This window comes from Canis lupus, chromosome 36 (genome assembly GCF_048164855.1).
Source record: "Canis lupus baileyi chromosome 36, mCanLup2.hap1, whole genome shotgun sequence".
Lineage (NCBI taxonomy): Eukaryota > Metazoa > Chordata > Mammalia > Carnivora > Canidae > Canis > Canis lupus.
Genome location: NC_132873.1, coordinates 20,451,275 through 20,473,800, shown reverse-complemented (window position 1 = coordinate 20,473,800; position 22,526 = coordinate 20,451,275). Strand labels below are relative to the sequence as shown.

General features: G+C 43.4%; 1 protein-coding gene across 1 annotated transcript in view; it reads right to left on the bottom strand.

The window, feature by feature from the left end:
- Positions 1–22,526, bottom strand: part of FLACC1 (flagellum associated containing coiled-coil domains 1) — a 33,578-nt gene that overhangs the window by 5,640 nt on the left and 5,412 nt on the right. Inside the window, exons 2-12 of the mRNA XM_072813318.1 lie at positions 22,163–22,248; positions 20,678–20,837; positions 20,090–20,164; positions 14,317–14,365; positions 12,656–12,789; positions 11,171–11,264; positions 9,411–9,472; positions 7,588–7,685; positions 6,497–6,549; positions 4,497–4,596; positions 2,560–2,663 (exon numbers count right to left, since the gene is read on the bottom strand). Of these exons, the coding sequence (XP_072669419.1) occupies positions 2,560–2,663; positions 4,497–4,596; positions 6,497–6,549; positions 7,588–7,685; positions 9,411–9,472; positions 11,171–11,264; positions 12,656–12,789; positions 14,317–14,365; positions 20,090–20,164; positions 20,678–20,790 (882 nt within the window). The 5' untranslated portion in view covers positions 20,791–20,837; positions 22,163–22,248. The remainder of the gene's footprint in view (positions 1–2,559; positions 2,664–4,496; positions 4,597–6,496; positions 6,550–7,587; positions 7,686–9,410; positions 9,473–11,170; positions 11,265–12,655; positions 12,790–14,316; positions 14,366–20,089; positions 20,165–20,677; positions 20,838–22,162; positions 22,249–22,526) is intronic.

Sequence of the window (22,526 nt, the reverse complement as noted above, 5' to 3'; positions counted from 1 at the left end):
TGGTTGCTTTGGCCTCAGTATGAACTTATAGTTCATATGGAACTATAAGAACAACTAGATATTTAAACAGAAAAAAAATGACCTATGTATGACCTTTACCTCATTCCATACATAAAAATTACTCAAAATGGATAACAGAATAATAAAAACTAAAATTACAAAGCTTTTTAAAAAAGATTTTATTTATTTATTCATGAGAGACACAGAGAGAGAGAGAGGTAGAGACACAGGCCGAGGGAGAAGCAGGTTCCATGCAGGGAGCCTGATGTGGGACTCGATCCAGGGACTCCAGGATCATGCTCTGGGCCAAAGGCAGGCGCTAAACTGCCAAGCCACCCAGGTATCCCAAAGCTATTTAAAACATAGAATATCTTTGTATCCTTGGACTAGGCAACAATTTCATAGAAAGGACACAAAAAGCTGTAACTTTTTTATGAAAATGAAAAAATTAATAATTTGGCTTTCAACAAAATAAAAAACTTCTGCACATCAAAAGATAATACGAGCAAAATGAAAAAAGCAAACCATAGGCGAGGAGACAGTGTCTGTAACACATGTATCTGACAAGGAACTTGTACCCACATTATATAAAGTTTTCCTACATATCAATGATAAAAAGATGAACAAAAGGCAAAAGACTTGAACCAGCATTTTACAAAAGAAGACATATAAGATGTCTGATAAGTGTATGAAAAAATCATCCAACATAGTTAGTCACCAGGGAAATTAAAACTGTAATGAAATACCACTTCACACCCATTGGAAGGGTCAAATTTAAAAGGATGGCAATACTAGTTGTTGACAATGTCCAGCAACTGGAATTCTTGTATATTTAAAATACAAGAGTGAAATGGTATAACTACTATGGAAATTGGCTTTTCTTATAAAGTTGAACCTATTAATACCCTAGAAACCAGCAATAGCACTGCTAGGTATATACCCAAAGGAAATGAAAAATTGTGTCTACAGAAATACTTGTTCAAGCGTGTTTACAAAATCTTTATAAAATAGGGAGGACAACAAATGGAAACAACTCAAACCTCCAAAAACAGGAAAATGGTAAACATACTGCGTGATATTCCTACAAAGGAATATTATTGGGCAATAAAAGTAAGAAATCACTGAGATAAACAACAAATGGATAAACTTCACAGATGTTGTATTGAGGAAAAAGAAGCTATATACGAAAGAGCATGTACTGCATGATCCATTTATAGAAAGCAAACAGGTATAACCAATCTATGGTGGTGGAGAAACAGTGGTTGTCTTGGGGCAAGTTTTGAAGGAGATAGGACTTAAATGGAAAGGAATACAAGAGTGATTTGTGGGTTGATAAAATGCTCTAGATCTTTATTTGAATGTTGGTTACATGGATGTGTACATTTGTCAAAACTCATCAAACAGTATAATGATTTATGCATTTTGCTAAGTGTAAACTACGTTTTTATGAGAGAGAGAAGGAGCAGCATTTACAGATTTATAGTCAGTGTTACTGGAGAGAAAATAGGTGACAGGAATGGATGCATGCAGATGATCAAATCTCTAGATTTGAGGAAATACTTGTTCAAGTCTCTAGATTTGAGGAATTACTAGAGGAATTTGCTCCTTCTTATTCAGATGTCTGAGCTCTCCAGACCCCAGAAGCCCCAGACACACTGCGCAGCATGCCCCGTGTTCTCATTACTGTGTTGCTCAGTTGTAGTGAATGCCAGAAATGGGTTTTGATTGGTGAAATGAGTGGCTTTTTAATTGGCACGATAGTTGGAAATGGGCGTTAAAAGTGGAATATTCCAGGTAGATACTATCTGAGAGGCCCAGTCCACTTTGCAGGAAAAGAGGACAGGAATCGAACAAAACGTGTAGCCTACGCACTTGGGAATGGCATCTAAGACTTGATCCCTAGATGGTCCCATGTCTGCTTAGGAGGAGCTCTGGCTGCCTGATGCTCACCCCAGTGGTTACAGAATCCTACCTCAGTCATGCCTTTGCAAATACCTCTGATGAATCTTCCTCGTTCCTAAAAGCTCAGAGAGCCTGGGGCCTGCTTGCGAAAGCATGTTCACTTAGTAAATGTCCAACAATCTGAGACCCACTTTCACTATAACCTGGTAACAGTATGAAGGTGGTGGGGACCTGATGAACAGCAGTAGCTGCCTCTCCTACCCTCTAACTTTGGGATAGCTCCTCTTATTTACTAAGAACTGTATGTTAGTTTAGTTTGCTACACTGCCATTTCTCTTCAGCTCTAGTCAACAATGAGGAGGAACAATCAGAGATGGGGGTTTTAGCAAAATAGGGAATTTCAGGTTCTGTAGGTGTCTAGCACTCTATTATTTCCCATTAATTTAAATTTTCATCCCACAGTAACCCTGTGGTAAGACCATCTGGATAAGGACAGCAAGACTGCCAGTTTACTTGCATGTATTTCCAGGGAAGCTGGGAAAGAAGGAATACTCACATAGAGACAAAAAGCTCACCAACTTACAGAGGCACCCCTGGGAACCCAATGTCCCCCCAGGGCTGCACATTCAACCCCTGATGTGCTTTCAGCTAAGTTACCTCTTTCTCTCGACTGAAGTTCTCGAAGACGGCACTGTACGAGTCATTTATTTTCTTCTTTACTTCTATTGACTCTAACTCAAACTTTTTTGTTATATTCTGTTCTGCGGAGGTGAGAAGACATTACCTGTATGAGTAAATGCGGGGAAAGCAGGTGCAGAGAGAAACTCAGAATGTCTGAAGATAATAGAAATTACAGACTGGGTCAGATACAAGGTGCTTTCAGCCTGGTGTTCGGCGTCTGATGTGCACCTGGAGATGCTTGAAAGTCAGGTCAACACAGTGATGGTTTTCAGGGATATCGGCCACATGGGATTCACCCCAGTGTCTCCAATTTTTCTGTGTATGTATAGTTTATCTTAGATCTGTTGCTTATTATTTTGTCCATTCCCGCTGCTGAAGTAACCACTATGCTTTCTTCGATATCCTTACCTTAGAATACAGCTCTTGGCTCCTGTAACTTTTCCAGCAATAACATTTTCTGTACTTAGCCCTGGGGTAGAGGGAGGCTTAAACTGTTTCTGGTGTGAGGGGACTTGCCAACAGAGGCCCAATACCAAACAGGAGGAAGGAGGAGGTGAGGGACTGATAAAAATTTCTTCTGCGGCCTCATGGTGCTGGAGATATGGGTAGGGAGGCAATCCCGAGGTTCACAGGATGGGTCTGGGCTGAGCTACACTATGCACAGCTAAAATTTGTTTTTTCAAAACTGACTGTAACATCTTTTTTTAAAAGATTTTATTTGTTTGTTTGTTTGTTTGTTTGTTTATTTGAGAAAAAGAGAGAATATGAGAGTGGGGAAGGTCAGAGGGAGAAACCGGATCCCCACTTGATCCTGGGACTCTGGGATCATGACCTGAGCCAAACTTAAGACACCTAACTGACTAAGCCATCCAGGCACATCCTAAGTGTAACATCTTAACTTAGATTTTGACAACATGGGATGAGTGTAGTATGGGTAGCTAGAAGTCTGGAAGAAGATAGGCTCATACTACACCAGGATCCTAGGTAATGCCTCAAACAGGTACAACTCCTCATTTTGTCCTTCAGCCTTAATGCCAGGGTCTTCCAGCTACCTTCTGGCAGTCTGAGTCCCCACTGGGGTAGGAATGGCCTTTCCCAGGGGGTTTCTATATTTACACAAGTAATTTGTTGAAATCAACCAAACAAATTAGATTAAGGTAAGATGCGGTATAGGTTTGTAGAGGCCCCACTCCTACCTCAACCAATCCTCTAGGTCAAGGAGCAGAGTCTCCATAAATTCCTCTCTCTTTTCTCCATTTATGAAGATGCTTGGTGGGGGTACAAGGCTCATCTATAAATCACTTTCTAGGATCCAATCTCTGCACTAAGTGTTGGAAATATTAAAAATACATAGCAATATATAAATGTATCAAATCAACATGTTGTAGCTTTTAAACATATGCAATGCCAACCTCAAAAATTTAGATCTTTTGAGGAGGGGGGGATGTGGCAATACAGAGGCTCTCAGTATAATCGATTGTGTTGTCCCTCCTCCAACAACAAGTGAATATTTGAAACTCTAACTCAAGAACATTTTTCTGGAACTTTGGGGTCACTTCTATCCATGTAACTAGTCAACATTCCTACAGATGTCCCAGAGCTTGCTCCAGCCTGTGATGGCCAAACTTGGAATGAATGAGCTTTGGAAGGTACAGACTTAGACTCTCAGGTCGCTGAACTTTATAAAGACTCCATTCTTGTTGTCACCTTCTTGAAAATTCCATACCTTTGATTCAGGAGTTCAGCCATGTGAACATCACCCTTTGTGAATCCAAGGCTGCTTTTCTCAAGTCAAGACCAAACTTAATGGTGGGTTTGGTTTTTTCTTTCTTTCTGTTTCTTTTCTTTTCTTTTTTTTTTTTTTTGGGGGGGGGTGCATGTGCCATCAAAAAGACAGAAGTTTCTGTACTCACTTTGCTGTAGCAGGATCTTTTCCCGCTCCAACTTCTCCTCCTCCTCCCATTTTGCCTTCTTCTTTGACCACTTGTCCTCCATTTCATCATGAATGCTATCCTGCAGAGGCACAAAGGCACCATCAAGAAAAGGGTCCAGAAAAAGGCTGCACACTGACTCCAGGCACAGCACAGGGCCCTTTACAGCTTCCTTCACCCAGAATGCTTGTTAGGAGTCCCTCCATGGGTGGCTGCTGGGACTAAATTTTAGCTCAGCCCACCTATGAGCCTGCAGAACCCTCAAAGTCAAAGCAAGCTCTGCATGGTGTTTGTCCTACTGGAACTGGGTTTTCTTTGAAGACAGGTAGATTCTCCTGTGGAAGTTTCACATGTCCCCTCCCTCTGAGTCATGAGTCATTCATCAGTAGCCCATTAAGAAACAAAGGAAATGCCTAGAAGTTAATTTAAACACTTAAGAAAAAAGGTATGTTTTTCAGAGTGTGTCTATTTTTCCTCAGCAAATCTAACTTCCTCTGTGGTTGAGGTTAAATAAGCCTAACCCTATGCTAGTCATGTTGGTTGGCTCAGATTTTCATGGGAGTGGGACCTCAGGAGGAAGAAGGTCTAGGACCTGGATGCTTGCCAGTAAGGTCTCAGGACTCTGACCCCCTCCCCCCCCCTTTTTTTTTTCAGGCTAGTGGTACAATTCATACTGGGGCCAGGCATTACTCATTGGTAACCATTTGTGGACATTAGATAAAGGTTCTCTCTCATCATTTTCAAGACTGGTGGGCAGCTCAGTTTCCATAGAGGTCAAACTCTCTGGAGAGGTCCGACTAAAGCAAACATAAAGTATACCTAGGAAACTGGGGCAGCTTACCCACTCATCAACTTGATGCTTCTCTTAGGCTTTGCTCTAGGATGTTTTCCTCGACTGTATCAAGATGCATCTTAAAAAACAAGTTTTAGATAACAACTCAAAAGTGAAACTGTGAATGGTAAATAGAATTGCAGAGGTGGTACACTCATGCTTAACTTGGTTTCCTCCTTTTATATGGTGGTTAACTGTCCATGTCTGTTTGAGACTAAGTAATGTCCTAGGACCTTGCACTTTCAATGTTAAAACCTGGAAAGTCCCCAGCAAACCATGACCTGTTGGTCATGATAGGATGGGGGTTTGCTATCCTAGTCTGTCCCTGTCCACTTTTCACCACCACCACCCTGCTCTCTCATCCTCTTAGGAAGAAATCATGACCTGTGTCCCCAGGGCTCCATCAAATTAGCTGATTTAAATGAATGAGTTATATTCTGAGGTAGTCAGAGCACTCCATGCTCTGCTTGTAGGAGTGCAGTGATAGAGTCCTTTTGGATGGCAATTTGGCCAAGTGTATTAAAGGCCTTTAAAAGATTTATTCCAGGGGCACCTGGGTGGCTCAGTGGTTCAGCATCTGCCTTTGGCTTGGGTTGTGATCCTGGGGTCCTGGGATTAAGTCCTGCATCGGGCTCCCTGCAGGGAGCCTGCTTCTCCCTCTGCCTATGTCTCTGCCTCTTTCTCTGTGTCTCTCATGAAGAAATAAATATTTTAAAAATAAAAAATAAATATTTATTCATTTTGACCCAGCACTTTACTAAAGTCAAAGATGTTACAAAGTACACATACTAATAATGGTCGTTTTGGGGTGTTAATAATTCTTTCTCTTTTTTTGTTGTAGTTAGTTTTTGTATGTCCATTTTCTAAAAAAAAAAAAAAATTAGCAGATATTACTTTTGTGATTAAGAACATATTTTTCCATGGGCTTCTTCAGGGTCTGAGAGACTGACTTGTCATGCTTGGAAACCACGACAGTTCACAGTTCACTCTTCTCCTGGAGGCACTTAGTACCACCTAGGTCCTAGGATGCTGAGAATCTCAAGACATTATTTTCTGGGCAAAGAGCTCTAGATTTAGCCTGCTGTCATTAGCCAGGAATGAGCCTTACCTCTCTTACTCTCATAATCCACCAAGGAGCTCTGAATCTCACCTGATACATATGAAACATATTCTTCAGATACTTATATTCCTTTACCATCTCATCTGCACAAAAGGAAAACAACAGGGTCATCATTATTCCTCTGAAATGCAAGTTTTCAAATTCAAGTATGAGCTCTCCTTATACCCTCTCCACCTCAAACTGATCCTCAAGGTGTTAAAACTATCTTGTACCTAGGAATCACTCTGGAAGCGTATTAGAAACCCAGATGCCAGTCCCACTTCCCACCCTCGACCCTGGCCAAATCTACTGAATTGCAGTGTCAGGGGAGAAGCCTGGTATCTGTGGATAATATGCTTCTCAGGTGATTCTGAGGCATACCAGATGTGAAAAAACTAATCCTGGGGGTAAACCTACATCAGTGGAGGAAAGAGGAGCAAAGCTTTGTACTATAGATCTGCTTCTCTCTTTTTAAAATAATGTTTCATAGTGCACATTGATTTTGAAAATGATAAATGTTCTCTTTAGGAAATTGGAAAATCAACAAGCTATAAATATCGTCTTTTTAAAATGTAAGGCAAAAGAAAGAGAAGATCATAGGATATCTCCTTCTCCCTGTGGAGATCAGTCTATAACCTCAGAATTCTGAAGGATATACACCTTGCCCATCCCGAGGGGAGCATAAATAATGGGATAAATGACCAACACAACCCTTATTATAAGGCATACAAATCATAGTGTGTCCATTAGAATATAGTGAAACACCATCATTTTACAAGTGAAGTAACTTGCTGAATTATAATAGTATTGTATTTATAGAATTAAGAATTTATTTTAAAAAGGTGCTTTCACATTCTCATCCCTCTGATGAAGGCAGATATTATTATTGTCCTCAATTATTAGATGGGATAAGCGAAATTAAGGGACTTGCTCAGATCCTAACATTTGGTCACAGGCCAGTCTATCTCCTGGGTGTAGGAAGGACATTGGTGACATGGTTTCTCTCTTTACAGTTTCATTCTCAGTCACTACCCCTCCCTGAGCTTTAGGAGGACATCTGGAAAGCCTAGCCACAGCCCATCCATGGCCATGGTCAGCCTTTTGCCCTTTACCAGGGTCATTCTCCCCAGTTCAGACAGTACCTAGTTTTTCTTGAGCAGCCAGCTTCTCTGCCTTCAACACTGCTTTGTAGTTGTTTTCCAACTGACTGAGCTCTGCTTCGTGAGCCTCTTTGAGCTCCCTGTGAGACCCGGGGAAAAGGCCAAGATCATCAATCAACGAAAAGAAGTACAGAGCTGAGCTGTTATACTCAGCCAATCCTACCTCCCCTCTCTCACACAGGAAGCTGTGGGAAGCCTGCACGGCCCTCACCTCCTGACACATTCTCCTAGCATCCACCTAGAAAAAAGGTGAGAAGTTCAGTTTCCACCAACCATTGCTTTGAATGGAGCCAGTGGGGGCCATGGCTCCCTGCTAACAGCACAGTCTTTGCTTACAGCTGTGTTGGGAAACTGTGGGCTGCATTAGCATCCAGGATAATTTTAGACCCCAAGGCCTCAATCTCTCTCTCTTTCTTTTCTTTTTTTTTTTTTTAAGTAATTAATTTGAGGGGAGAGGGGCAGAGAGAGAGGGAAAGGAGAATCTCAGGTGGCTCTTCACTGATCACAGAGCCTGGCACAGGGCTTGATCCCACAACCCCAGGAGCTGAAACCAATAGTCAGTCACTTAACCAACTGAGCCACCCAGGTACTCGGAGCCCAAGGTCTCTTTAACCTCCATTCCAGGAGGCAGAAGCTGGCAGTGCTCAAGACAAGTGTCAAAGTGAAAGCCTATATGAGGTGTCAAGCCAAGAGAAGACATGGAGAAACAGTAAATGCGTAACAGTAAGTGACCAAGCCAATCCATAAAGCCTACATGCTGTACAATTCCAGCTATATGACATTCTGGAAAAAGCATAGCTATGGAGATAGTTAAAAGATCAGTGGTTGCCAGGGGCTAGTGGGGAGGGAGGGATGAATGGGCAATGCACAGAGGATTTTTAGGGCAGAGAAACTATTCTGTGTGATACAGTAGTGGTGGACACGTCATTATACACCTGTCAGAACCCACAGAGTGTACAAAACCTTGAGTGAACCCTAATGTAAACTCTAGACTTTGGGTGATAGTAATGTATCCCCATAGGCTCATCACTTGTAACAAATGCAGCACAGTGGTGCAGGATGTTAAGGATTACTCAGGTTTCAGGGATGTGGGGTCAGGCTGTATATGAGAATTCCTTGTACTTCATGTTCTATTCTATTATGAACTTCATATTCTAAAAAAATAATGAAATCTATTACAAAACAAATATGTTATTTTATTATTTTTTGAAAGCAAGTCTATGATTCAACTATGTGGATTTCTCTCCACCAGGACTTCTGAGGCTGCTCTGGTGCCCAGCACGTAGGGGCTCACCCCCACAGACGCTACACCTTCTTTTACTTTCTCTTGGCTTGTCTTTGTGGCTCTGGCTCCCGCCCCTCCCATACCTTCCCATTCTGCCCAGGTCCTGGGAGTAGCCAAAGAGGGTAGAGAGGACAGGACAAAAAAGAGGAAGAGGCAGAGAAAGATGGGGAGGAAGTAGAGAGGCAGGGGACATGGGAGGAGGAGCCTGGGCTGAAAACAACAGTTGTTTACCACAGAAATCTCATGGAGAACAAAAAATGGCTCTCCTCAGCAATCAACAAAAAGGGAGATTATAACTGAAATGAAGTAATTGGATGAGAAAGTGCAAAACCAGGAACAATCTTCGCTGTGCTACATTTTGGTGGTTTCAAATCAAACCATCTTGCCCATTTCCCCCACCTCTGCCCATCCAACTCCATTTGGCACTGTCTGAAATCCCAGTGAACTGAAATCGTGCAAGGAAGTAGCAGGAGTCTTAGGGCCTTCAGCACACGAAAGCTTGTGTCAGAAGCATACCTACCTGTTCTTGTTTTCAAAGTTCTGCTGCATCTCAGCACAGCGGAGAGCCATTTCATTGGAGAGCTGGAAACAAGGCCAGTATTAACAATATAGGATCAAGGGCCTCATTCCCTCTGCAATCTGCAGTTTCTGAGAAGCCTTCCCATTCATGGGGTATGTCCTACTCCTACACCTCTCCTTTTGTGTTCTGCAGTCCCAGAGAGTACATCATACTGAAGGAATGGAACAATCCTTGGCTTGCTCTACGTTGTTTGGTATGTAATCAGTTCATAATGTTGCTTCATGGAAACCATCTCTTTCACTAACTGGTTTTCTGGGCAGGTCTGGTCTCTCTGTTGGACAGTAATCTCTGAGCTTGGCCTTTGGATTTCTTCCATACATAATTCAATTGAGTAATCATCTATTCAGCAAAGAGCTTGGCCTGGAAGAGCCAAAGAGGCCTAAGACTCAGACCCTACCTTCGATGAACTTAAAATCCAGTGTTAATAAAACCTCTTTGTCAGAATGGTGTGTTCTGGTGGACCAAATGTGCTCATTTCCAGGTGACCTTCCAAATCTAACACATCAGATTCTCTGGTTGGTGTCTCAGGAGGAATGGACATGTCCAGACCAGTCAGCACCTGCTGCCAGCTGAGATAAGGGTTCAGGGCTCATCCTTGTCCCTCTCTGACTACACAGTGGCAGCCAGCCCTACAGCCTTCCACAGGGTCACACAACAATTTGGGGTGTTCACAGGTGGGAGAATTTTAAGGATCACAAATGAAGTCCCTCTATGGAAATAATCTCTAAATGTGTCTTCAGCAGGGCCTCAATGAGTGGAAATGTGCACTTTGCCCAATAACCCACCATTGATGAGCTGACTGACCTTATATAAATTATTTAACTTCCAGAGCCTTAATTCCCTACCTATAGAAGTAGACCACAAGCCTGGCAGGATTTTCAGATACATATAGTAATGGATCAACAGTAGGGGGGTCTCAGTGTGAGTCACAAGCTGGGTCACTGTAGTAGAATTGAGACACATCTGGGGCATGTCAGAGGGTGGGGCGGACCTGCTGGGAAGTCAACCTTCACATGTGGGTTTCAATAACAACAGACAAGTGGGGTGTGGGGGAGGCTATTTCCGAGCATTGCTGAGGTTCCTCACTCCAGCCCAGACCAGCAGGCACCTCTGGTTAAGGTAGGGAAGAAGAGACTGTGATATAACATATGATAAAATCTAAAGGAAATGTCCCCAAATCCCCAGGAAACACAGAGAGTGCAAGCTGAACACAACAGATTCCAAGGTGGGTTTTGACAATTTTAACAGCAATGGGATGTGGGTACTCAAGGCTTCTGAGAAGCTTTTGGACCAAAGCAGATGCACTGACCACACTGTGGCCACTAGGAAGAGCCTTAGCACCCTCTGAAGTTTAACCAGCCACAGCTAGCCTGAGGGGAAATGGCCAGCACCTCCTGGTGTGGCAAGGTTAGTGGCAATGAACACACTGGAGGCATTTGGGATAGACTTGGAAACTGAGTTAGGCTTTGAGGATAGACTTGAGTCCTTGCAATTATGGATGAGGATGGAGTCAGAGAAATCCTACTGTGTAGCCACAGTCCTATCTTCAGAGCTGTTACCTGGACAACATGGCTCCCATGAGTAAAGTCCTTGGCATCTTGCCAGGAACATAGCAGCTATTATGAAAAAAAAAAAAAAAAAAAAAAAAAACCTGGTCTTTCTCCTACCCCTAGAGATCAGCTAACTGAAGGATCACTCACCAATTTCTGGGCAGAATGATGGTCTCTGTTCATTTGCTCAATGATCACTGTCAGCTCTGAGATCTGATCTTCTAGGTCAGTAATGATATCAGTCCTACAGGACAAATAGGACAACAGGACATCACCCAGAGAGCTTCCATTCTATGCCAGTCAGGCATCTCCCTGTATGTGACGATCTCTGGCCTGGTGAGAGCCAGGCCATGTTCTGCACCTGCTGCATAGCCATGGGGGTGGGCATAGGGATGGAAGGGTAGTCTGGGAGAAGCATTTGGGCAGCAGGGTGATTGAGCCTCAGACCCAGTCCTTTTGGGTAAGCTAGCCTGAGTAGGGTGGGAGAGGTAGTAGGGTGGAGTAGTGGATTGGTTACCTATTGAATAGAAAGGAAAGAGGAGGGCAGCCCAGGTGGCTCAGTGGTTTAGTGCCACCTTCAGCCCAGGGCGTGATCCTGGAGACCCGGGATGGAGTCCCATGTCGGGCTCCCTGCTTGGAGCCTGCGTCTCCCTCGGCCTGTGTCTCTGCCTCTCTCTTTCTCTCTCTCTGTCTCTCGTGAGTAAATAAATAAAATCTTAAAAAAAAAGAAAGGAAAGAGGAATATTTTCAGAAATTGATGAGGGTTTGATCTTGATTCAGTAATGAATCGGAGGAGGAAGAATTCAGGATTAGGACATGGGAAGGTGGGGGATGGGACTGGTGCTGACAGTGAGTCACAGACAAGGAATGGTCCAGACACAGGAGGAAGAGGGGATTTCAGAGCATGGCTGGATTTTCTGTGTTTCTGGGTCTGAAGCCTCCATGATGTCTATTTGGTTGAGCTGGAGTAGACAGGGTGGCAGGCAGTGCTGTGTACAGTGCAGCCGAGATAAGGTCCTCCATTCAAGAGGGTGAGGAAATAAAAGAGAAGATATGAGAGGGAGGGGGAGACATGAGTGAGAAATCTAGGAGGTAGAATGGAAAGGATGTGGGTACTGACTTTCCATGGCATTGGAGGATAGAGTAGGTTGGGCCTGAATGAGAGAGGATGGCACTGCGCTCAACGGGGGTGGACTCAGCCAGAGTCTTCCACACCGTGACCACCAAAGTCATGAACTGTTATTTTTAGGCATAATGAGAAAGAGATGCATCTCAGCACCCCATGAACCCTGACTTTATTCTTACTTTTCACCCTACAAATTCAGACTATTTTAAAAATATTTCATCTGTTTATCACCTCTAGGAACAATTGCTTTCCTTTAGTACAAATTATACTACACTCACTCATTTTCCAGATTAGCTGCCTGACTTGACCTTCATCCTGTCTCCAGTGGGATTGGCAGAGATGTGGGTGTGGAGAGGAGCTCACAAGGATGAGAAGTGAAGTGACCTTGCAATGCCTTTAGAATAGGGACCCGGTGGACTGGGCATGGAAGTTAGGAGCTTCTCCTCGATGCCAGGCCAAGCCCAGCAGAAATATCTTTAAGGAGCTGGATATAGGTTCAAGGATATTACCTGGACACTTTGAATCTGTTCATGATGTCTGATTGTGACCGCTTTTTCTTATCAAACATTTCATCTCCCAAGGTGACGAAAATCTGCTCCCTATTTCGAATGAGGCGATAGCCAGGTGACACATTTATCACTTCCTGGGCATCAGGGTGGAAGGTGAGATAATATTGCAGACTTGGAGTGCTGCGACTCCTCCAAATCTTCCACTACAGTGCTACTCACTTCTTAAACACAGAAATATGAGGTGGGATTCCAGAGCCCACATCCCTCCTGCACCCTTCCCCAGTTACCACTCACTCTCATACATCAGCCCAGGTGTCTCTCCTTGCAATTATGGATGATGGGAGCCCATGATGTCTCTCCTGAGACCCAGTTGCAAGACTCAAGTTGTTCCTGGATGTCCCCCCAAATCTCTCAAGCCAACATGTGCAAACCTGACTGCTGACACCCCACTTAGCACTCTGCCTCAAGCCCTGTGCCTTGCCTGCATTTTCCACATGGCCAGAGGCCAGGAGGCAGTCAGGTGCCATGGAGATTGCTCAATTTTGGGAATTAGATAGGCCTGTGTTCAAATCCTGGCTCTGCCCTCAACCACAGTTATTCAACATCTGTGTGCCTCAGTTTCCTCATTAGAAAACGAGGATACTAACTCTTCCTCAAAGGGCTGCAGTAAGGGAAAACCAAAATAACATGAGAAAATGTCTAGTAGAGTCGTGAAAACGAACAAACACACCTATTTTAGTCAGTTCTTCCTCTGTTCCCCATTAGATCAAAGTCAGGAATCTGGCAGGGTTACCAGCCGGCAGAGACCAGGGTGAGACTGTACCTCCTAGAGTTGGGCAGAACACCCCTAGGTGCCACAAGCCCTGTTATTGTTATCTCCGAAATGTATCCCAACTTTCTCTTCTTCTCTCCACACTCCTGTCCAAGAGCCCAAGGCCACTTTCATCTTTCTCTTTGGCTTTGGCCATACCCTCCCATCTGGCCTCTCTGCCTTCAGTTTGGCTCCCCAAGGGCTCATCATCCTCTCCATCTGGAGGGTAATTACATTTTTGTTTGTTAATTTTTTTTCCTATTAAGGAACTGCATGATTTTTGTTTAAGGGGGAAAAAATAAAATAGATAAAAGCAGGAAGTAGTGAAAAAACACCAATAGTATCCTATCAGATAACGTTTTTTTCTAGAATGTAAATCTTACCTGGTGTTATGCCTGTGAAGGCTCCCAGACAGCAGAAGGAAGCCCAAACTCCTAGGCAGCTATCGAGATCCTTCTGGGTTTAGTCCCCATCTTTTTCTTCAGCGGAGTCCTGGCTCTGCTCCCCTCAAGTGCCCTGATGACCCCCCCATTTGTGGGCTCCCAAGTGTGGCAGTGGGATTCCAACATTTGGGCATGAGCTGTACTCTAGCCTGGACTGGCTGTCAATGTCTGGTTTCCCTGGAACACTCTCCTTGCCTGACACAAGGCAGTAGGGAGTAATAGTTAGATGCCCTCTCTTGGATCTGTGTTCAAATCATGCCCCTGCCGCCAACTATAGTGATTCAACATCTATGTGCCTCAGTTTCCTCATCAGAAACTGAGGAAGGTACATGTAAAAGGCCCGCACACAGCAGGCACTCAATAAATGGTAGTCCCACTGCCCTCTTGGTTTTTTTTTTTTTACTCACATAAGGTAATTTATTGCTCTCCTCTTGTTTTCCTAACTGGACTTTTACTCTGCAAGAGAAAGCAACCAGGGAGCAAAGAAAAGTTCAAAGCTTAGAAGCTACACCCTGATCCCACCACTCATCTGTGACATTAGTAGGATGATATCTGAGGCCCCTTTCAGCTCTCAAAATATTCTACTCGGGAACTAGGGAATGTTCAATGGTCAAGGGATCATTGGTATACAGATTGTGATAAAAAGGCAGGTAGTAAAAAAGTAGGCAGTTGACTAGTCATGCCTATTAGAACCATTCCTAAAATAGGAGCCAAGAGATTGGGATGAGAATCCAAAGGGCTCTCCCATGGTCCATAATCTCAAATGCACACACTAGGGACATTTACATTGTCTGCACAAAAACCTTTCTTATTTGCACCAGAAATTGGTGATATGGGACCTCAAACTGTCAGTGAAATGAATTCAGGATAAGCAAATGGTTACTATTCTGAGTTCTGGTGTTAATCCTGGTCATAACTAGTTGTTTTCTGTGCAGAAACATGAACATATCAGGTATCCAAATAGCAAGAGCATTTGTAAGGGAGCTCACCTGGAAGGTTGAAAGATTGTAATAAGAGTAACTAGCTTCTGGTGTGCTGACAAGAAGACTAGCTAGGCTGAGGTATATGAAGCTAGGGCCTCTTCCCTCTGCCTCACACACACTCGCACACATACTTTCTGGCAACTACTGTGAAAAGAGACAAATGAAACCTGTTCTAGGAGTTCCATTTCCTCCATGATCAAAATCACCACAAAGTCTTTAATGGTTGTGGAGTGGTTACCAGTATGAGACTGTTCCAAAGTCCGCTGGGTGTAGGGTGTGCGATTGGGAGGATTTTTCCAGGTGGAGGCACTTCTACCTTGGTTAATAAAGTCTGGTTTTGCTCCCACATTTCCTACCCCGAGAAGGGGCACTGAAAACTCTCTTGAGAAAACCAGCCCAAGGATTTGGCTACTCTAGATATGACCACCAATCTTTTAACTGGCAAAAACATATTCTTTGTGGCAAAAAAAAAAAAAAAAAAAATGGGCGCGAGTGCACAATATACATTGTTAATATAATGAAGCTCACATGCATTTTAAAAGGTTTAAAACTACTGGGGCACCTGGGTGGCTCAGTTGGTTAAGTATGTGACCTTGGTTTCAGATCAGGTCGTGATCTCAGGGTGGTGAGATCAAGCCCTGAGCTAAGCTACACGTTCAATGGAGAGTCTGCTTGGGATTCACTCTCTCCCTCTGCCCCTCCCTCCCACACACTCTCTTTCTAAAATAAATAAATAAATCCTTTTTAAGGAAAAAAGATTTTAAGGGCATCTAGGTGGCTTAGTTGGTTAAGCATCTGCTTTTGGCTCAGGTCATGATCCCAGGGTCCTGGGATTGGGCCCCATGGTGGGCTCGCTGCTCAGCAAGTAGTCTGCCTTTACCTCTCCCTCTGCCTCTCTCCCCCACTTGTGCTCTCTCTCTCTAATAAATAAATAAAATCTTTTAAAAAAGATTTTAAACCATTTAAAATACAACTCAACTCATATCAGCTATATGCTCCCATTCATAAATTGGAAACTCTTTACAATGTTAATTTTGTTTGCTTACTCTGAATTTAGGAAAGCCTTGGGATGATGGTGGTGGGGTGGTGGGGGAATTACTAAGTAGCCTGGGTCTCTTTAAAAAGCTGCCTCTGGGGGCACCTGGGTGGTTCAGTGGCTGAGCACCTGCCTTCTGCTCAGGGTGTGTTCCTGGGGTCCTGGGCTCGAGTCCTGAATTGGGCTCCCTGCATGGAGCTTGCTTTTCCCTCTGCCTGTGTCTCTGCCTCTCTCTCTGTATCTCTCCTGAATAAATAAGTAAAATCTTTAGAAAAAAAAAAAAGCTGACCATAGATTGAGTCTTTTTTTTTTTTTTTTTTTTTTCTGGTTCTTAGTAGTTCTCCTTGAGCAGACACCTTCCACAGCATTGCACTCACTTCAGAACTGCTCCAAGGGTCAGAATGTGGCTTCATAGGAACTTACTTTGTTGGGATTGAATTTCATGCTCTGAAAAGTAAAAGGTGTAGTGGATCCAGAATGACTCTCCCTGACTTTTTTTTCCTTGTCAGCCTACTCAGATTACTCAATTACACTATTTTGATACTTTATTGATGTCAGTCAAAGCACTTCACATTTTCTCATTTAATAAATTCAATGAGTGATTAATGTATGCAAACCAAAGTGCTCAATACCAAGAGAAATGGAATGACATGTGATACTTTTTAAGAAGACCAAAAAAGGCACATAAATATTGAAAATAGGAGCAAAAGTCAAGTGCTATAAAAAATTGCAGATAAAGCAATTTGCCAACCGTGTCTCCCAGAAATTGAGAGCACTCAGCCTACTGTCATTTTTAAGGCTCCTGATACATTAAAAAAAAATTGCCAAAACAAGGTTATTACAGTTGTGTTATAGTTCATATTTAAGAATTAAAACTTTTTAAATACAAAAAGTACATTGTATGTTTGCAAGAAAATTATAGGATTCATAAAAAGGATGTAATTCACAGAGATGTGTGTTTGAGGCCAGAGGCCCAAGTTAAAAGTTGACTGGTGAACAGATTCTTCATGTCCCCATTTGTAGGTTATGTCAATATCTACCTGAGCCCCTTCCTGAGAATGAGGCCAAGAGAAACTGGCCCTTCTCCTCCTGGCTGCTCCATTTCCTAGCCTCACTCAGTTCTGACTCAGTAGGACATGGAGACTGGTTGATGTGGAACCCCAGTAGGATCTCACCGAAAAGTTGTAAATATGATGAACAGGTCTTTGAATTTTAAAAGTAGCCACAAAGCAGCCCTTACCATATTTCAGAGCAGAATGAGGACAGTGTTAGTGGGGGCTAATTGATGGATAGAGTGGAGCCGTGGGAATGAGTGAGGTTGCTCCCAACAAGAGGTGCTAGGAAACTGAGACATTGAGCTTGACTATTAATAGGGGTCAGATAAAACTCACAGGTGTGATCATGCTGGGCGTGCTGGCACACAGAAGTCAGGCACTAGGAACCAACTCACTTATGCAGTCATTCAGTTGATCCCTTGTTATGAACATCCCCCTCCAATCAGGCTTTATCACCTGCACCATTGAAACAACCCTCTTCACTGTCACCAATGACCTTCAGGTCACTAAATCCAACTGTATTTCTCAGCCCTCATCTTAATTACTTATCAGCAGTATTTGACACAGATAATCAGACCCTCCCTGGAACATTTTTGTCATTTTGCTTCCAGGACACCAGGGAGATGAAGACTCATCTCCCTCACTAGCCATTCTTTGTCAGTCTTCTCTTTGGGATCTCTCCAATATCTCAACACTAGAGTGCTCTGGGTCTCTGTCTTCCCACCTCTTCCTACCTCTGGCTTCACTCCCTGCCTCAGAGATCTCATTTGGGGCTAGGGCTCTAAGTATCTCGTATACGTTGATGATTGTCAGATGTGTATCTGCAGCCCAGACCTCTCTCCCACACCCACTTATCCAACTGCTTACTTGACACTGCCACTTGGATAGTACGAGGCATCTTAAACCTCCTATGCTCAAACCCCTATGAATGTGCACCTCCTGCAGTCTTCCCCAATTGCAGAAAATGGTAACTCTGTCCTTCCTGTTGCTCAGCTCCAAATCTGGAAGTCATCCTTGACTACTCCTTTTGCTTTTTTCTCATAGTTAACCACAATTCCATTAGCGGATCCTACCAATTTCTACCTTCAGAATATTTCTCAAATACAACCACCATTCCCCACCTGTGCTGTTTCTACCAGGTCCAAGCACCATCTCTTACTCGGGTCCCTACAAGGACATCCCTTCTCTACTTCTACCCTTGGTCACTGTAGTCCATTCTCAGCACAGTAGCCAGAATAGTCCTTTCAAAATACAAGTTGGATCATGTCAACTGGAATCCTCTGATGGCTCCCCATCTGTAATGGACTAAATTGTGTCCACCCAAATTTCATATGTTGAAGCTCCAAACTTAGTACCTCAGAATGTGACAGTATTAAAGATAGGGCCTTTAAAGGGGGATTAAGTTAAATGAGGCCATTAAGGTAGGCACTAATCCAGCCCTACCAGTATCCTTGTAAGAGAGTTAGAGCACACAGACACACCAGGGATGTGCATCTACAAAGAAAAGACCATATGAAGAGACAGCAAGTAGTTGGCCATCTGCAAGTCAAGGGGAAAGTCCTGAGAGGAAACCACCCCAGTGGGCACGTTGGTCTTTGACATCCAGCATCTAGAATTGTGAGAAAATAAATTTATGTTGCTTAAGCTACACAGTCTGTGTTTTTTTGTGTGCTTGCTTTTTTTGTTTGTTTTGTTTTTTGTTTTTCGGTATGGCAGGCTTAGCAGCCAATACATAGTCCCTCTTGAAGTAAAAGCCAAAGTCCTTATACTGGCCAGTAAACTTTACGAATTTCCTATTGCTGCTGTAAAAAATTACTACAAGCTCAGTGGCTTAAAACAAAACCAACTCATTGTCTTAACAGTTCTAGAGGTCAAAATCTGGAATGGTTCTCACTGGGCCTAAAATCAAGGTGTTGACAGGGTTATATTCCTCCTGGAGGCTCCAGAGGAAACTTTGTTTCCTTGCCTTTTCCAGCTGCTAGAAACTCCCTGTGTTCCTAGTGGCCTTTTTCTCCATCAAAGCCAACAACTGCATCACTTTGCCTCAATGGTCACATCTCCTCTTTCATGCATAAGGACCATTGTGATGACACTGGGGTTGCTCAGATAATCCAGGATGATCTGTCCATCTCAAAGTCAGCAGATTAGCAAACAAAATCCATCTGCAACCTTAATTTCCCCTGATGAGTAACAGAACATAAACCTAGTTTCCAGGGATTAGGATGTGGACACCTTTGGGGAGTCCATTATTTTGCCAATGACATCCATCATCTCTCCTACCTCTCTGACCTCATCTCCCACCACTCTCTCCTTACACCCTCCACTCCTGCAACACGGGCCTCTTTGATTTCCTGGAAAAGACCAAATGGGCCAAATGGTTTCCCACTCAGGGCCTCCATACTTGCTGTTCCCTCTGCCAGGAGTGCTAGACCCGATGTCAGCAGGTTCCTGCTATCCTTTTTATGCAAGGATTGCCCTGAATTCCCTATACAAAATAACAACTCCACCCTCACCAACTTCTCCTTCCTTTGCCTGTGTTATTTTCTACATAGCACTTGGATGCATTGGGTATATTAACTTGTTTATATCTATTCTTCCCACTAGAATGTAAGCTCTAGGAGCAGAGACTCTGCTATGTTCACTGCTGTTTCCTTGCACTTCAAATAATGCCCAGCAAATAATAGGAGCTCAATAAATATTTTTTAAATAAATAAATAGAGTACAAGGATTCATGAAAAGGCCTAAAACTAAGTTATATTTCTAAGCTTACAAAATATGGATAAAAAATTAATTTGTGAGAAAAACCAGATCTGTAATCTACAGGAAACTTTAGATATAGAAAAGTAATCAGTTAAAGGGTGAGTCACCCCCATAAATGCCAGGGAGGCTCCCCAAGGTTCTTGCCTATGGCATGTATCACATATTGTTCCTTTTTAGGGCAGGAAGTAGTAGCTTTCAGGGGTGCCCTAACTGAGAGCTCCTTTTTTTATGACTTTGAAAGCTGTGAGTGAAGAAGGCCACACAATATACATGTAGGATCTGAGGTTTGGGGGAAATCATTGTAAGTTATGGAACTTTCTGCCCCCATGGACATGAAAATACTTACTTTGGGGCAACAACAGGTTTTGTTATTGGTTGGACATACTTTTGGTTTTTGGCAGCTGGAGGAAGAGGAGTTAGCCTGAAAGTGAAAAATGAAAGAGAGAAAATTAGAAATTCAGAAACTTGTCTTAGCACTCCCAGATTGTTTAGATGGCCATGATGACTCAAAATTGCAATACATTCTCTCACTGCTGAAATCTTAAAAGTCAGGAAGGTCTTGGGGAGTTTCTAGCAGGAGGAGGTTCACTTGAGGAACTTTGCTTCCCAGGGGATCCTGAGTTGGCAGCACAGCTTGTTCCCCAGCTCCCAAAGCTCTTTGTCCCCGATGGGGGGCTCTGGGGCCCTTTGGTTAGAAGCTACCCTTCCCTGCTGCACCCACTCTGAGATTTCCTCATTTAAAATGACAGTGGGCCGAGGCAGGACTGGCAAGAGTGATATGCTGCCAACAGGTTGGCTGGGAAAGTTGTATAAAGTTAGGCTTTCTGGCCTTCTTGGGGTTTTGTTGCCTAGTTGACTGGAAATATTGTAAGAGAAAGAAGACTGCAAATGGAAACCAAGTCCCCAGGTCCTACTCCTTCCTTATAATCCTTACTTGGGCTTCCCTGTTGGGGTCTTGCTTGGTCGCTGAGGTGTCTTGATTAACTTCCGTGGTCCCAAGTTCCAGGGGTCCCAGCAGGTGCAGTAGATGAGAGGGTTGGGGTACATGGTAAGAGGTCAGTGGCAGTCTTGGCCACTAGATCACGAGGCTCTTGCTGAAGTGGGAAAGTAACAGCAGAGAGTTACACCATTCAGAGTCAAAGCAAAACACTTAGAAAAAAATTAGAAAGAACCCAGAGAAGATCCAAAGCACAGATGGTAGATTCTGAAAGCTGTTGATCTGGTGCAAGGTCTTGACTTGCACCAGATAGATAGAATAATTCCTCACCCCTTGGCACCAGCAGACTTGACTTGAAAGCAATTAAAAATTTGCCACCATTGAGTACTTGCTGTGAGCCAGGTACACCATAAAGGATCAATTATTGTTATGGCAATTTTACCAATGAGGATACAGAGAATCCTCCATATGATCCCAGAAGTAGCAAGTTTCAGGGTTGAGAATAAACACAAGTTTCCTTGACTCCTAAGCCCTTGTCCTCTGGCCATACTAGCTGTCACTGAAATGAGAAGTCTAGAGTAGATCATGCACAGAACTTCCTGGAAGTAACTCTGTTACTTAAATTACAGTGCAAGTGAATGTTCCAGTTTCTCATTCCTGTTCATCTGCCCAAATTATAGATCAATTATAGACTCTTCCTTCTTGGCTCCATGAAAACAAAACCAAAAATCCCTATTATCAATGTCTTTGTGATAGACAACTATCAGATAAACACAGAAGCTTGACCATACTTGTTTATCTGTATTTTCCGGGACACCACTAAAATGATAGCATGGGATTGTGAGATAGACAAAATATATATTGGTTCTTGCCCTCAGTTCCTGACACAGGGCTCCTGAAATCCTTGTGAATCCCTAAGTGATAAGAGCACTAGGAGCATCATTGTTCTAATTGAGGCAACTCTGGGTGGGCTCCAGTTTGGGGGCTGGTCACCAGAAAAAACAAGGCATGATTAAAAACTTAAGAGTTTTCAGCCTCAGTCTCTGCCTCCATCCTCTGAGGAGGGGAGAGATGTTGGAAATGGAGTTAACAACTGATCATACTGTGAGGAAGTCTCCATAAAACTCCCAGAAGTATGGGATTCACAAACACATGGGTTGCGAACACATCCACATTGGGAGGGTGACACACCTGGACTCCATGACGACAGAAGCTCCTGCGCTTGGGACCTTCTCAAGCCTCACTGTGTGTATCGATACATCCTGCTATTCATCTGTATCCTTTATCATCTCCTTTAATACATTGATAGATCCAAGTAACTGTTTCCCTGAGTTCTGTGAGCTGTTCTAGTAAATTACATAATATTTGCTATGAACCTCTGATTTATAGCTGATGGGTCAGAAGCAGAGATGACAATGTGGATTTGCATTTGGCATCTCCGGGTGGGGTGCAGGGCACAGTCTTTCAGTACTGAGTCCTTACCTGTGGGATCTGGTAATATCTCCAGGTAGACAGTGTCAGAATTGAGGCAAATTATAGGACTCCCAACTGGTGTTGCAGAGAATTGCCTGGTGGGGGAAAATCCACATACGTATGGTGTTGTGAATATGGTAGTTGTGTGAGAGCAAAGGAGACACACAGGAGGAAGGACTGGCTTTTCTCCTAACTCGAGGATTAAAAGAGGTTTAATTTGACAAGAACAGGGAGAGTGGGAAAGGAGACAGAACTGCACAAGGGTTGTCCATGCAAGTTTGACCCAATAAACCCCCTCTCCCCACCCATGCCGCTCAGCACACCATAGGAAGCTGCAGCCTACATACCTGCAAAGTGGGTACAGAGCAGAAGG